The sequence below is a fragment of the Mytilus trossulus genome, chromosome 1 (assembly GCF_036588685.1).
Source record: "Mytilus trossulus isolate FHL-02 chromosome 1, PNRI_Mtr1.1.1.hap1, whole genome shotgun sequence".
Taxonomy (NCBI): Eukaryota; Metazoa; Mollusca; class Bivalvia; order Mytilida; family Mytilidae; genus Mytilus; species Mytilus trossulus.
In genome coordinates this window covers 41,176,720-41,193,566 of record NC_086373.1, presented here as the reverse complement: position 1 = coordinate 41,193,566, position 16,847 = coordinate 41,176,720, and the positions used below count along the sequence as shown (strand labels likewise).

The window sequence follows — 16,847 nt, the reverse complement described above, 5'->3', positions numbered from 1 at the left end:
TTAAAAGAGTTCCACAAAGGAAACATTGCTCACATGCCTGACAAGATAGGAAAAATATTGATAAATCAAAACAAAATTGAACATTTGAAAAAGTACAAGGTATATATTAGTTATCAAAGGTACCAGTATTATAATTTTGTACGCCAGACGCGCGTTTCGTCTACATAAGACTCATCAGTGACGCTCATATCAAAATATTTATAAAGCCAAACAAGTACAAAGTTGAAGAGCATTTAGGATCCAAAATATATAATATGCTATAGTAATTTAATCATTTACGTTATTTCTTGGATTTTTTTTTTGAGAATACTCCGCTATTCTTGAGATCTTAACTTACTTAAGATGGACAGATGTAATAGTTCATGACGAATGAATAGAGGCAACAGTAGTATAGCGCTGTTCAAAGGTCATGAATAGGTTTGGAGAAAACAAATCCGGGTAAAAAACTAAAATCGAGGGAAACACATCAACTATAGAAGAAAAAAACAACGAAACAACAGAACACTTAAGTACAACAAAATAACAAACTACAATGCAACATACATAGAAACGAACTACAGTATTAGATAATAACTGCCATATTCCAGACTTGGTACAGGACATTTCAAGAAAAAATGCTGGGTTGAACCTGGTTTTGTGGCTAGCAAAACCTTCGTGACTTAGGACAATGTTTAATATACCGGTAGAATGACAACATTACATGACGGAAATACAGTACAAATAATACAAAAACACTTAAGACAGAGAAAACATAAATGAATAATATAGTAATACATTTGGACATGTTAACCACAGAATAACAACGAATAACTAAAATCAATTTAGGCAATTCATAAGAACTGCTAAATATAAATAGAATTACGAGCTGTGTGTCTGTGGCACGAATGAATCAACGCCACAAAAAGGAACGTCACAGGTAAATTTCGAAATAAAGGATACAATCAAGATTAGGTTTCTTATTATGTTATTTGATGTATTTTATCATTTTCTCTTTAGACAGAATGTTAGACCCCTTATCTTACTGACAAAGCTGGATGAAAATATCTCATTACAATATTTCTGAACGCTATCCGAACCTGTGGAGAGAGTTTTTGTATGAACCTTACAAAGATCAATGTTTCGTTTGATATCTTGACGACCACTGTATATTATGTTATTTATGAGCATACGCGTATACTCATATGGTCCGACCATACGCGTATGGTCCGACCGTACGCGTTAGGTCGGACCATATGAGTATAATGCTCGTTTGGTTAATAACGGGCCGGACCATATGAGTATTTGGACCATAAAGGTATATATATTTTTATACATTATTAATGTTTCAATAATACAAAAACTTTATCCAAAAAAACAGTGATGGTTTAAAACATGATAATTTTTTTAATTTTATAATCCAAAAAACTACGTAAAAATTTAATATTGATGCCATTAGTTTTCATATATAACTAGTTACATTCGTGCATATTGGTTTGGATGACATTCACTTCCACACGGTATCATAGCTTTTTTGCATTTCCAAGAAATTTGTGCACGATCTTTTTCATTTACACATTTTGTTTGCGAGTGAAAAACAAGCCTTTTTTGCAGCTGCGTACAGTGATACCGAGGTCTTTGGCAATTCTGATGTCTACGGTGTTTTTAAGAAGCTCTAGATCTCAAATATCGTAAAATGACTGCAATACACCATCTTCTCAACACAACTTAAACAAACTAATAGTATGCTACTTTCCAGTGACTTCTTATGTAACAGTTCATTAATACATGTTTGGAATTTAATATTTTAGTCGACGTATTGCCATTTACTCGTAATAACAAATCGGTAATGACCATCGGTATAAAATGTGTTTACTTTAAATTTGGCAATTAAGTAAAATTAACTATGTGAAACTTCTTATTTTTATTTAGCTTATCTTTTTATTATAATATAATGATAAAATTACCTATATGATAGCGTATTTTGAATGAACGGTCATACCATATGAAGAGTTTAGAAGTATTAAAAATAAACTGTAACAGAGTGTTAATTACCCCGACCATACGCGTATGGTCCGACCATACGCGTATGGTCGGACCATATGAGTATATACCCATATGGTCATGACCATACGCGTATGGTCCAAATACTCATATGGTCCGGAACAGATATATATTATCTTATTTAATGGGTTTTTCAGAGAGTTTATTTTATATTTGTGTTGTAAAAGTTTGGTTATCCAATATAAAGAATAGATATGTTCATCATCTATTTTAAAGTTAACAAAGAGAAGAACAGATGTGTAATTTTCTCAAATTATTTTTTTACTGATTTTATTTTTCTAATATTACACCAATTTAATTGATCTGTTATCCCTTTACTTGTGAGATCACTGAAAAGGTATATAAATTTAGACGGAAAACATTAGCTTTAGGTGCGTGTTGTTCAGTGGTTGTCATCTGATGGTATGGTTAATTGATGTTTCTCGGTATATTTTTTTATCAGAATAGACTGTTGAATTGTTTTACTCTAGTCATTCTGTGGCCAATTATATATCTTTCTAAGCGGTCTGAGCCCAAGCTACGTGTAAAAGGCCGTACTTTGACCTATAACTGTTAACGTTGTATTCGTTGTGATTTGGAAAGAGAGTTGTCTCATTTGCACTTTAACCACATCTTCTTATATTTATATTTATAACGATTAGCTTTAGGTTCATATAAAATATACATTGTATAAAATCTTATCAAGGATACCAGGTTTAAGTCAAGTACCCAGAAGCGCACTTCGTCTACGTTAAACTCACAAATGGCACCAAAATCAATAACGAAGTTAAGAGTGATAAAACCAAAAATATTCCCCATAGTTGTGCAAAATCTAGCAAAGGCAATCTATGCTTCGGGAAAAAACATGTTATTAATAGTAAATGTTTAAAATAAACTACATAAGTGATATTTCTTGTCAACACAGGAATGCTGACACTAGTCTGATGGTTCAATCGGAGACAAAGCACCCCTAGTTAAGTGATTGTTGGAACTCATTTCAGATACCAGGCTTATATAATATAGTGCACAAAACTAGCAGTCGGATCAAAACCGTTGGGAAGCCAAGTCAATCACAAAGGTCGAAAATCAATTATATCAGTTCTCTTGGCTATTTGATCTTTGAATGAAACTGTCACGCATGATTTCTTTTATTTCAAACATGCAAAACACAAAAATGTATCAAATGCCATGATAAAAACTTCACATCTAGGAAAGTTTTACTGACAAGTGTACATCAAAAATAAATTAATAAGGAATTTTTAATTTGATCTTTAATTTTTGAAATGCATTTGAATTTTAACGGACTTCAGTTTCATAATTGAACACTTTGGTCGAAGTACCTAGAGAGCTTCCACATCATCTGAAAAAGTTCTGGTTGTTCTTGTTCGCACTCTTCTCGCACTCTTTCCCGTAGTCGGCTTTTACTCATTTCTCCTTCATACTTTTCCCTTAATTCTGAAAGTTTACTATCGGAAAGAATATTCCCATTCATCTGACGAAATGTGTTCTCCTCGTTAATACTTCCTTCAAAGAAATCTTCGTTTGGTAAATGCAAAGTTGGAATATCGAAATCTTCGTTTATTCTTCTCTTCAAAGCGTCTATATCGCAATCACCGAAGTCATTGTCATCGTCTGCAAAAGACACGTCACATTTTGACGATGTTTTTCTTTTCGAGAGCCTATCATCTTCGTTTACTTTATGTTTCAAATGCTTATCCCTCTGTTTATTGTCTTTACTGTGAGATGTTAAATTTGGCAGTTTTGTAAAATGATCTTCTATCCCGTTATTTAAACTTGTAGTTTTTGAATTTTTTCTTCTAGTTGATTTCTTTGATTTTGAAGGCTTGCTTCTTGGTGTTGCACTTTCACCAAAACCACTTGTTGGTCTAACGGATCGAGGGGTTTCAGACATCTTAATCTGAGCTTCAATGATTTCCTGTTCACGCCGCATTTTACCTTTTAAATTACGTTTAATGTCGTCTATTCGCCGTTTTATGATCATCTCTGTAGCACCGTAAACCTCAGACGAAAAATGTCTCCTATTATTTAGCTTCAAAATATTATCAATCATATCGATTAATCGATGAACTTGAACATCCTTTTCACGCCCAGTTGCATTGTTGTTAAACGCCAAATAACGTCTTTTACATTGTTCCATAACTTCCTGTATCCCTTTTGGAACGTCACTAACATACCCGTATATAGTTGAACCATCACTGTCTAGAATATCTCGTCTCGTAAAAAGAATAATTGTGCGAAACTTGATATCATTTCCAAAATGGCGGACGAATTCGCGGAACACGTGGTGCTCCTTACTGTCAATATTCCCTATAGACAATACTAAAACTAACACATGAAATCCTGGCGATGTAAGCCCCACTAGTTTGACAAGTTCATGAGAAATGACACTTTTGTCTGAATGTTTGTCAAACACGTTGTAAGTATCTACAACAGAGATCTTCTTTCCAAATCTGTCTGTTGTTCCGTAACGACATTTTGAACTATTTTTTCCAAAGACTTCTTCGTTTAGAATACAGTTTCCTGTAGAGCTTTTACCAGATCCAGCTTTGCCTATCAAAACTATTCTGTATTCCTCTTCTTCGTCTGGAGGACATTCTTCCCAGGCATTCTTTGGTTGTGAAACTGTCACTATAAAAGAAGTATGATAAAATGATTTTCACCAAAACTTCTTATTTTTAACGTTTCATTTTTTCAGTGGTTTTTAGACGATATTGTAAACAAAATTCATATCGTTGGTTAAAGATATCTTACATAAATGAAATATGAAAAACATGTGGAATATGTGAGCTACTGCTCTCTAACGATACCCTTGCCTCGCTAACAGTATAGATAAACACGAAGTTGTTGAGTAATGAATCTGAAAACGGATGGACGGACAGAGGTAAAACTGTATACACATTTTTAAAGCGGGGTATGATTAAATCCATGTTTCAATCTAGTTAGGAATAAATGGGTAATATCTACTTCATTGCTGTCACAATTCAAAATGTTAAATGTTTTAAAATAATGATTCAAGTATTGAAAATAATTAGATTAAAACAAAAACACTTGAACTATAGCAATTGCTTAAGATTTTAATCAAATACAATGGTCTTACTTTCTGGATTTCTTCTGTGCGATTTTTCTTCGTGAAATGACGAGTCCCGAACAAGCTGTGTCCATGACTTCACAGGAAAGGGAGCTGAAAACAGTATTTGTATATACAAAAAATTAATTGAACAATTGTAATCTTTAGTAAATATGCTTCTTTCGGGGACATGTTATGTCTTGCTATGTTTTGAATGCACTTTTATGATTCTATGTGTTGCTTCTTTAAATTCATTTGTTTGTTAAAAATTACTACTAAAGAAAGAGAAAAACTTTCCTACATTTTTTACTTAAAAGTTTGTTACCTTTATTTTAAATTACACTAACCTGTTTTTGGTCTTGATTCTGGCAGGGCTGCAGGTGGACTTCTTACAGTTCTCTTTCTCACACCTAAATCAGAGTTATGCATTAATATTTACGAAAAAAATAATATGTTCTATTTTGTATTTATAAACATATGCGTTTAATGTCAAATTTAGTCATAGTGTGAAGTAATTAAAATATAATACTGTTTATGTTAGATTACGATAGATTATGATATTTTAATCGCTTTGACATTATTAATAGATTATCACACTTCGTATTAACTTTCTATTGTTTCGTATCTTGGTAAAAGGATAATGACCCTGTCTAGACATATTGACTTCGTTCATTGGACAACATTAAAGCTATTATAATTAGAGTTAGTGTGTGGTCAAATAATAGGAAATGCTTCAAATGGACATAGAAAAGAGTGGGGGAAGTTACTAATGGTGTAGGACAAACCGAAAACACAGTGCCCCCCCCCAAAAAAAAAAAACAATGACCAAACGACAAACAATGGTAAACAAACACAACACCGAAAACTAAAGAAGCAACCAAAACCTGGGAGAAGTTTTATCTGCTACTTTAAGGGTAATGTATGACCAGCCGTATTATACGAACTCGGTGATAAGTCTAATTCGTTGACGCCAAATTTAAGTTGAAGAAAATTGTATTGTGATCCAATAGCAAGCTTGGTAATAATTGCGTCAGTATATATCACAAACTGACGCCTTTTAAACATACGGCACTCGCAAAGAATCTTTAACATATGACTATATGTCTATATATGACTCATATTACATGCTGAAACCATGCAAATAGATCAAAGTTCTACTCTTGGAATCCAATTAGCAATATTTCGACAGATTAACTTTGCTTCACTAACAATGGTGAAATGGCATTTTCTTTCCCAACAAAAAAAAATATAGTGCAGTCTACATAACATTATTGACTTCGATTTAAAGCTAAAATATAGTTTTGAGTGAAGACGAAATAAACAAATAAACATATATTACTTTATGAGTCTTATTATTCGTTTTTCTTCTTATCCATAAACAAAATGTTTCATTTGTTATTAATTTTATCATACTTTTTCTTCAGACTGCGGTTGACAACACGTATAAAATTAATTAAATTGACTTTGAAAAGTGGAATCCTTTCCATGTTGATAATTCAGTGTGTATGTTAACTAAACTTACTGGTGTGAGCTCTTATAAATAGATATACATCACTGATATTTTTAAAGAAAGGTAATTAGTCCCTCCAGTTCAATGTGCTAACTTTTGTAAGAGAACATCAAAGCCAGACTGAAGTATATCACTTCAGTAAAAAGTACAGACTTAAGTATGTATGACTACATAGCCGATTGATAAGTAAATTATTATAAAGAGCAGTTACAATACAAATATGGCCATTATGAAAGTAATGAGATGTATATATAAAACAAAAAGATGTTGAATGATAACAAATGTGACAAGAATCGACAAGAGACAGATATGGTCATTATGAAAATAATGAGATGTATATATAAAACAAGGAGATGTTGAATGATTACAAATGTGACAAGAATCGTCAAGAGACAGATGGACGAAGATGTGAACAACTGTTCAAAGATTGAAATTTGATTTATCAATGAGACAACTATCAACCATAAAATTTAAAGAAGAAAAACTAAACGATTACATGTAATAGTCATGGTAAAAAAACATATATCACCATACGATGGGAGCTCATCAGGAAAGGTCGAATGATGATATATAGTAACTTGTCAACTATAACAGGTCCCTTTAAAGCAAAAGTTAGACATTTCGACGACAAGTTTTGGTCTGGTTAAATCAATTAATACCAACTTTGACAGACAAGAACTTATTGGGAATAAACTCATGAGCCTGTAATTCAGTGGTTGTCGTTTGTTTATGTGTTACATTTTTGTTTTTCGTTCATTTTTTATATAAATAAGGCATTGTCTTATCGGGGCCTTTTATAGCTGACTATGCGGTATGGGCTTTGCTCATTGTTGAATGCCGTACGGTGACTTATATTTGTTAATGTCTGTGTCATTTTGGTCTCTTGTGGACAGTTGTCTCTTTGGCAATCATACCACATCTTCTTTTTTATATCATCATAGATACCAAGATAAAAAAAAATATATTTACGCAAGACGCACGTTTCGTCTACAAAAGACTCATCAGTGACGCTCGAATCAAAAAATTGTTTTAAAGGCCAAAGAAAGTACGAAGTTGAAGAGCATTGAGGATTAAAAATTCCTAAAAGTTTTGCCAAATACAGCTAAGGTAATTTATTATTGAGGAAGAAAAGCCTTATTTTTTCAAAAATTCTAAGTTTTTAACATGCACGGCTGGGTTAAACATATGTGTTAGGGTGCAACCCTCGTATGCATTGTGCATTGTTTCGTTCGTTGTTCGTTGATCGCAACCACGATCATTTTAAAAATGTATTGAATTGAACGCAGCTTTTTTTTATTTCTCTGTATATAAGGTTTGGTTTCAAGAGTCAAAACATTTTAACGGATTTAAGCTCTTATATTCAATTATATGGCCATCAATAAATAACAAAACCCTTACCTTATAAGGCACTGACATGGATAATCAATGGCCAGGACTTTGATAAAATAATAAATGAACAATAAATTTGGTAGACGGTATCCAACGACCAAAATTGAATCACATGCTAGGCACACATAGAAAGTTGCGGGGTCAAGCATGTTTGTGAACGCTCAACCTTTCCATGACGTGGGCCATGGTGTAAGACAAGAAACAAAAATAAAAAAATGATTGGAAAAGGTTTCATTCGTCAGATCGACACGAAGCATGCACAAAAAAACTAACATTATACAAAAGATACAAAATGTATATCTAAGAGTATTCGAAGTTACTGAAAGCTAAATCAAAACCGATAACAACTATACTAGTAATCGGTATAAAAAGAACCCTTACTTGTGGTAGGTCTACAAACAGGTAATTCTACAAGTTCCTCTGTTGCAACTGGTTTTGACTTCTTTGTTAAATATGTAAAATTCGTCAGTGCTGCAATTGAAAATTTTGTTATACAAAATATACAGTCTAAATATTCATTTAAAGTTGTAGATTTATAGGATAACTTTTTAAATTGTTCTGGGAGAAATTCATTTTTGCATCTAAAACCAGAGAATACATTTTTTCAGTTTAAAAACACATGTCAATTTTTTATTTTTTTTCCATTTTTTTTTTAAATAACTACATTTAAATCTATAAAAATAAATCATGCAGTAATTTGAATGAATACTTTATTTCAAAAAGCATATATATGCTATAGCAACGAAAACATATTTTCTAGATGACAAATAATAAACCGCAGAGATCAATACATATAAATCATTACAAGAAAGCAAATAACATTAAGTAACAATATGTGATCTGATTGACCACGCAGATTTCATGTAATTACACAATTTTTTAATATGTAAAACAGACATTAATTTAAATAAATAGTGTAATTTAGTAATGTACAACCGATTTATTCAATGATGTGATGTTGATACAATAAGTTAAGTGGCGGATCCAGAGGGGGGTTCCGGGGGTGCGCACCCCCCCCCCCTTTATTTTTGCCGATCAAAATGCATTTGTATCGGGACATATGTTTTGCACCCCCCTTTGCCCTGGGTTAGCACCCCCCCCCCCCTTTCGAAAATTCCTGCATCCGCCCCTGAAGTTGACAATTAAAGGTTATCTGCTTATTTCCTGTCAAACTTTATATACAAAGTTCTATCCTAATCCAAACCCAATATGAAAAGGTATTCTTAATGACTATAGGGTTTATGCCAATGACTGCTTGAAATAATACGTACCAGTTTTTGGACGATTTAGAATGGAATCGCCGATAGTTAAAGTTGACAATCCCTCAATTGATGACCTTGGGGTCCGAGAGCTTGATGCTCTGGAAGTTCGACCTTTGAAATGATAAGAAACATTTATTGCATTTTCAAAATATTTTCAAATGATATATACAATATAAATGATAAAACATCATGGTTAAACTTAATAAGCTTGAACCACCATAGATGTCATACCCATGGGAATTACATCTATGAACCTACCAAGTAGTCATCATAACATGTAAACGAAAAGTATTTCAAACAAGGCTTTACAAAACTACCCACTAAAAACAGGATATTAAAGACTTTAGATATATTACTATATTTGTTGAATTACACCAACTAGAAACAAAATATAGCATTGACAACAAAAACGACCTTTGTCCGTGTGTTATAACAAACAATTACGTGGACTTATAAGATAATATTAACACAGAAAATTGCTTCCTGTGCTATACAACTCGTCCTCCGAAAAAGTGGTTCAGTAGTCTCACCAATAAGATGTTGATTGTAAAAGTACGTCTAGCGTAGCGATGTCGCCACTTTTAAGATTATGACTACAATCTAATTGCTATTTTAACTCATTACTTATATATTAGGCTTTTCCTTAAATTAAAGTATGATCAAGATTGCAATGCGCAATACACATGATTTTGGAATAAACCAAGACTATTGCATGTGATTTCCAATATCGTGAGAGACTTATAACATTAGAGTTATTTTGAAAAAAGAAAGACAACTCAAACGTATATCCATCACTTCGGTTCAACCTTGTCGACAATGCTAATTTGTTCTCGTTCAGATTATGCATGAAATATTTGCCACTGGAATTAAAACCAGTAAGTTAACAGTCAATGAAAGGTATAACATGTTCCATTACTTTTACAAATACATTATTCGTATGTCAGATAGTAAAGTCCGCTATTGAAAAATCCTGTTCATGCATAACTTGTTCAGTAATTTGTGGTTTTTATTTCATTTTTTTTCTGGTATAAAATCCTTAGAAAAGATATAGATTTTGAAAATATATAAAATCTGTTCATGTCATTTTTAATAATGCAGAGTATGATCTTGAAAATGAACCTTTAAAATGTCATTAAACACTGAAGTTTGCTGGACATGATGCATTGGTTTTATTTGTTGTTGAATACCGTACGATGTTCTGTAAAGTGTAATTATTAACGTCTGGTCGTCATTTGTTCTATGGTGGAGAAAGAGCGTTGTCTGATATGGCAATCTACCACATCTCCTTTTTTTTTTTATATGTCATCGTAAATGGGCATTGATAATTTTAATGCCAAAACGAGTTAAAAATCTTGCGGTTAAAAGGGGTATACTTTGGCGCTAAAACGTCCTATTTTTTCGGCTAAATTGTTCTCAGCCGTATTGTAACTAGTCGTTAGTTAGTTTATCGAGGTTGCAGTCTGTTAAAAAGGAAATGTGATAGGTTTCAAGGAAGATTAATCTAGAAAAATGAGCCTGCTATACAGAAATTCGTTTCTTAAAAAGATAAATATTTATAAACTTGCATGACAACTTTTCTGTTTTCGAATTAAATGTAACATTCAGTATAGATATTTTTTAACAGAGCTACAGTACTAGGTGAACCAAATGAATCAAAAAGTCATCAGCAATTGTCCGTCAAATTAATCTTCAATTTACTCAAAATCAATGGGTTTTTGTAATATCATGGCATCTTATCTAGGATTCTTGATCACATTATGTAATGCCTGTCAAGCTTATTGTATGAGGACAAAATCAAGTAATTATTAATATCGTAATTATATATAATAACATGTCTGATAAAATTCAATATATAGCAATGCTACATGTACATGTTTAAAAGCTGTTCAAAACGGGTTGTTATGAATATATTTGATTGACATTTTTATAATTCATTTAAAATATGGCAATTACGTCAGAATTTTTTTTTTCACTCTAGGACCTTGTTCACTGGGGTAAAGCGGCTGTTCGTAACCTCAACAATTATAAAACATATTAAACAATTTTTTTGCGTTATTTTATCTCCAGAAGGCTTGATATTCGTGTTATCCTACACATTTTACAGACAATTACCAATTTTCTCTACCAATAATGCTTTTATTCAAAAGTATTTAGGAAGTATAAAATCGAATGGATACGGTCATCTGCCATGTTGGGCCATCCATAACTGAAGTTACGAACAGCCTCTTTACCCCAGTGTTGTTTTTAAGTGTATACTTACTGCTCATTTGGGTTTTAGGACGATCCATTTGATCTACAAATATGAAAATATGATACTGATAATAAAGTAACTTTCAGTAATACTTTCTATGTATGATTGTGTACATTTATGTTAGTTTGATCGTGATTGTGTTGTATATTTTGCTTCAGCTTATGCTAGTATTTCTGATAAATAAATGAAACAAAATGGATATGACCAAGCGATGAAAATAGAAAGAAACTCCCTCGATTGAGGGAGGTAACGGCGTGGGATCGATTCCCATCGTGCAAGGTCAAACCAACGACTTAAAATTGGTATGTGTTGCTTCTCATTTACACAATGAGAATTAAAGAGTAAAATCAAAGACTGTTCGGATCGAAACATAACTAGAGACGTGTCTGGCTTGGTGACATTCTTTTGGTATCGATAGTCAAAAGGGGATGGACGTGCAGCATTTAACCCTGTACTCTGTTCTAACCTCACCGCAAGCAGTTGCATTCATCAAGTCAGGCTATCTGTGGTTTTTTTTGCTAGTTTTCGCGTCTTTGTGTGTACGTTTTCTTTTTTCCGGAGGGACCGTTGAGTGGATTTTTGTTTGGGGGGATAGTTCCTAGCATTTTTAGTGATCCCTATTATCTTCTATGTAACAGTTCATTAATACATGTTTGGAATTTAATATTTTAGTCGACGTATTGCCATTTACTCGTAATAACAAATCGGTAATGACCATCGGTATAAAATGTGTTTACTTTAAATTTGGCAATTAAGTAAAATTAACTATGTGAAACTTCTTATTTTTATTTAGCTTATCTTTTTATTATAATATAATGATAAAATTACCTATATGATAGCGTATTTTGAATGAACGGTCATACCATATGAAGAGTTTAGAAGTATTAAAAATAAACTGTAACAGAGTGTTAATTACCCCGACCATACGCGTATGGTCCGACCATACGCGTATGGTCGGACCATATGAGTATATACCCATATGGTCATGACCATACGCGTATGGTCCAAATACTCATATGGTCCGGAACAGATATATATTATCTTATTTAATGGGTTTTTCAGAGAGTTTATTTTATATTTGTGTTGTAAAAGTTTGGTTATCCAATATAAAGAATAGATATGTTCATCATCTATTTTAAAGTTAACAAAGAGAAGAACAGATGTGTAATTTTCTCAAATTATTTTTTTACTGATTTTATTTTTCTAATATTACACCAATTTAATTGATCTGTTATCCCTTTACTTGTGAGATCACTGAAAAGGTATATAAATTTAGACGGAAAACATTAGCTTTAGGTGCGTGTTGTTCAGTGGTTGTCATCTGATGGTATGGTTAATTGATGTTTCTCGGTATATTTTTTTATCAGAATAGACTGTTGAATTGTTTTACTCTAGTCATTCTGTGGCCAATTATATATCTTTCTAAGCGGTCTGAGCCCAAGCTACGTGTAAAAGGCCGTACTTTGACCTATAACTGTTAACGTTGTATTCGTTGTGATTTGGAAAGAGAGTTGTCTCATTTGCACTTTAACCACATCTTCTTATATTTATATTTATAACGATTAGCTTTAGGTTCATATAAAATATACATTGTATAAAATCTTATCAAGGATACCAGGTTTAAGTCAAGTACCCAGAAGCGCACTTCGTCTACGTTAAACTCACAAATGGCACCAAAATCAATAACGAAGTTAAGAGTGATAAAACCAAAAATATTCCCCATAGTTGTGCAAAATCTAGCAAAGGCAATCTATGCTTCGGGAAAAAACATGTTATTAATAGTAAATGTTTAAAATAAACTACATAAGTGATATTTCTTGTCAACACAGGAATGCTGACACTAGTCTGATGGTTCAATCGGAGACAAAGCACCCCTAGTTAAGTGATTGTTGGAACTCATTTCAGATACCAGGCTTATATAATATAGTGCACAAAACTAGCAGTCGGATCAAAACCGTTGGGAAGCCAAGTCAATCACAAAGGTCGAAAATCAATTATATCAGTTCTCTTGGCTATTTGATCTTTGAATGAAACTGTCACGCATGATTTCTTTTATTTCAAACATGCAAAACACAAAAATGTATCAAATGCCATGATAAAAACTTCACATCTAGGAAAGTTTTACTGACAAGTGTACATCAAAAATAAATTAATAAGGAATTTTTAATTTGATCTTTAATTTTTGAAATGCATTTGAATTTTAACGGACTTCAGTTTCATAATTGAACACTTTGGTCGAAGTACCTAGAGAGCTTCCACATCATCTGAAAAAGTTCTGGTTGTTCTTGTTCGCACTCTTCTCGCACTCTTTCCCGTAGTCGGCTTTTACTCATTTCTCCTTCATACTTTTCCCTTAATTCTGAAAGTTTACTATCGGAAAGAATATTCCCATTCATCTGACGAAATGTGTTCTCCTCGTTAATACTTCCTTCAAAGAAATCTTCGTTTGGTAAATGCAAAGTTGGAATATCGAAATCTTCGTTTATTCTTCTCTTCAAAGCGTCTATATCGCAATCACCGAAGTCATTGTCATCGTCTGCAAAAGACACGTCACATTTTGACGATGTTTTTCTTTTCGAGAGCCTATCATCTTCGTTTACTTTATGTTTCAAATGCTTATCCCTCTGTTTATTGTCTTTACTGTGAGATGTTAAATTTGGCAGTTTTGTAAAATGATCTTCTATCCCACATCAAAAAAAGGAAGAAAAGCCTTATTTTTTCAAAAATTCTAAGTTTTTAACATGCACGGCTGGGTTAAACATATGTGTTAGGGTGCAACCCTCGTATGCATTGTGCATTGTTTCGTTCGTTGTTCGTTGATCGCAACCACGATCATTTTAAAAATGTATTGAATTGAACGCAGCTTTTTTTTATTTCTCTGTATATAAGGTTTGGTTTCAAGAGTCAAAACATTTTAACGGATTTAAGCTCTTATATTCAATTATATGGCCATCAATAAATAACAAAACCCTTACCTTATAAGGCACTGACATGGATAATCAATGGCCAGGACTTTGATAAAATAATAAATGAACAATAAATTTGGTAGACGGTATCCAACGACCAAAATTGAATCACATGCTAGGCACACATAGAAAGTTGCGGGGTCAAGCATGTTTGTGAACGCTCAACCTTTCCATGACGTGGGCCATGGTGTAAGACAAGAAACAAAAATAAAAAAATGATTGGAAAAGGTTTCATTCGTCAGATCGACACGAAGCATGCACAAAAAAACTAACATTATACAAAAGATACAAAATGTATATCTAAGAGTATTCGAAGTTACTGAAAGCTAAATCAAAACCGATAACAACTATACTAGTAATCGGTATAAAAAGAACCCTTACTTGTGGTAGGTCTACAAACAGGTAATTCTACAAGTTCCTCTGTTGCAACTGGTTTTGACTTCTTTGTTAAATATGTAAAATTCGTCAGTGCTGCAATTGAAAATTTTGTTATACAAAATATACAGTCTAAATATTCATTTAAAGTTGTAGATTTATAGGATAACTTTTTAAATTGTTCTGGGAGAAATTCATTTTTGCATCTAAAACCAGAGAATACATTTTTTCAGTTTAAAAACACATGTCAATTTTTTATTTTTTTTCCATTTTTTTTTTAAATAACTACATTTAAATCTATAAAGATAAATCATGCAGTAATTTGAATGAATACTTTATTTCAAAAAGCATATATATGCTATAGCAACGAAAACATATTTTCTAGATGACAAATAATAAACCGCAGAGATCAATACATATAAATCATTACAAGAAAGCAAATAACATTAAGTAACAATATGTGATCTGATTGACCACGCAGATTTCATGTAATTACACAATTTTTTAATATGTAAAACAGACATTAATTTAAATAAATAGTGTAATTTAGTAATGTACAACCGATTTATTCAATGATGTGATGTTGATACAATAAGTTAAGTGGCGGATCCAGAGGGGGGTTCCGGGGGTGCGCACCCCCCCCCTTTATTTTTGCCGATCAAAATGCATTTGTATCGGGACATATGTTTTGCACCCCCCTTTGCCCTGGGTTAGCACCCCCCCCCCCCCCCCCCTTTTCGAAAATTCCTGCATCCGCCCCTGAAGTTGACAATTAAAGGTTATCTGCTTATTTCCTGTCAAACTTTATATACAAAGTTCTATCCTAATCCAAACCCAATATGAAAAGGTATTCTTAATGACTATAGGGTTTATGCCAATGACTGCTTGAAATAATACGTACCAGTTTTTGGACGATTTAGAATGGAATCGCCGATAGTTAAAGTTGACAATCCCTCAATTGATGACCTTGGGGTCCGAGAGCTTGATGCTCTGGAAGTTCGACCTTTGAAATGATAAGAAACATTTATTGCATTTTCAAAATATTTTCAAATGATATATACAATATAAATGATAAAACATCATGGTTAAACTTAATAAGCTTGAACCACCATAGATGTCATACCCATGGGAATTACATCTATGAACCTACCAAGTAGTCATCATAACATGTAAACGAAAAGTATTTCAAACAAGGCTTTACAAAACTACCCACTAAAAACAGGATATTAAAGACTTTAGATATATTACTATATTTGTTGAATTACACCAACTAGAAACAAAATATAGCATTGACAACAAAAACGACCTTTGTCCGTGTGTTATAACAAACAATTACGTGGACTTATAAGATAATATTAACACAGAAAATTGCTTCCTGTGCTATACAACTCGTCCTCCGAAAAAGTGGTTCAGTAGTCTCACCAATAAGATGTTGATTGTAAAAGTACGTCTAGCGTAGCGATGTCGCCACTTTTAAGATTATGACTACAATCTAATTGCTATTTTAACTCATTACTTATATATTAGGCTTTTCCTTAAATTAAAGTATGATCAAGATTGCAATGCGCAATACACATGATTTTGGAATAAACCAAGACTATTGCATGTGATTTCCAATATCGTGAGAGACTTATAACATTAGAGTTATTTTGAAAAAAGAAAGACAACTCAAACGTATATCCATCACTTCGGTTCAACCTTGTCGACAATGCTAATTTGTTCTCGTTCAGATTATGCATGAAATATTTGCCACTGGAATTAAAACCAGTAAGTTAACAGTCAATGAAAGGTATAACATGTTCCATTACTTTTACAAATACATTATTCGTATGTCAGATAGTAAAGTCCGCTATTGAAAAATCCTGTTCATGCATAACTTGTTCAGTAATTTGTGGTTTTTATTTCATTTTTTTTCTGGTATAAAATCCTTAGAAAAGATATAGATTTTGAAAATATATAAAATCTGTTCATGTCATTTTTAATAATG

The 16,847-nt window shown here is 32.6% G+C and overlaps 1 protein-coding gene across 1 annotated transcript; it reads right to left on the bottom strand.

Moving 5' to 3' along the window:
* Positions 1-3,151: 3,151 nt before the first annotated feature.
* On the bottom strand, positions 3,152-11,557 carry LOC134724615 (uncharacterized). Its single transcript, XM_063587748.1, has 6 exons — positions 11,529-11,557; positions 9,278-9,379; positions 8,388-8,477; positions 5,455-5,517; positions 5,138-5,221; positions 3,152-4,668 (listed from the first exon to the last, which is right to left on the bottom strand). Exons 1-6 carry the CDS (start codon positions 11,554-11,556, stop codon positions 3,332-3,334), a joined length of 1,704 nt encoding a protein of 567 aa, XP_063443818.1. The 5' UTR covers position 11,557; the 3' UTR covers positions 3,152-3,331.
* Positions 11,558-16,847: the final 5,290 nt, after the last annotated feature.

Coding starts and splice junctions, on each gene's coding strand:
- LOC134724615 (XM_063587748.1), bottom strand. CDS start 11,556: ATGGATCGTCCTAAAACCCAAATGAGCA. Junction 9,380..11,528: donor TCCTAAAACCCAAATGAGCA/GTAAGTATACAC, acceptor ATCATTTCAAAG/GTCGAACTTCCAGAGCATCA. Junction 4,669..5,137: donor GCACAGAAGAAATCCAGAAA/GTAAGACCATTG, acceptor CTTCTTTTATAG/TGACAGTTTCACAACCAAAG.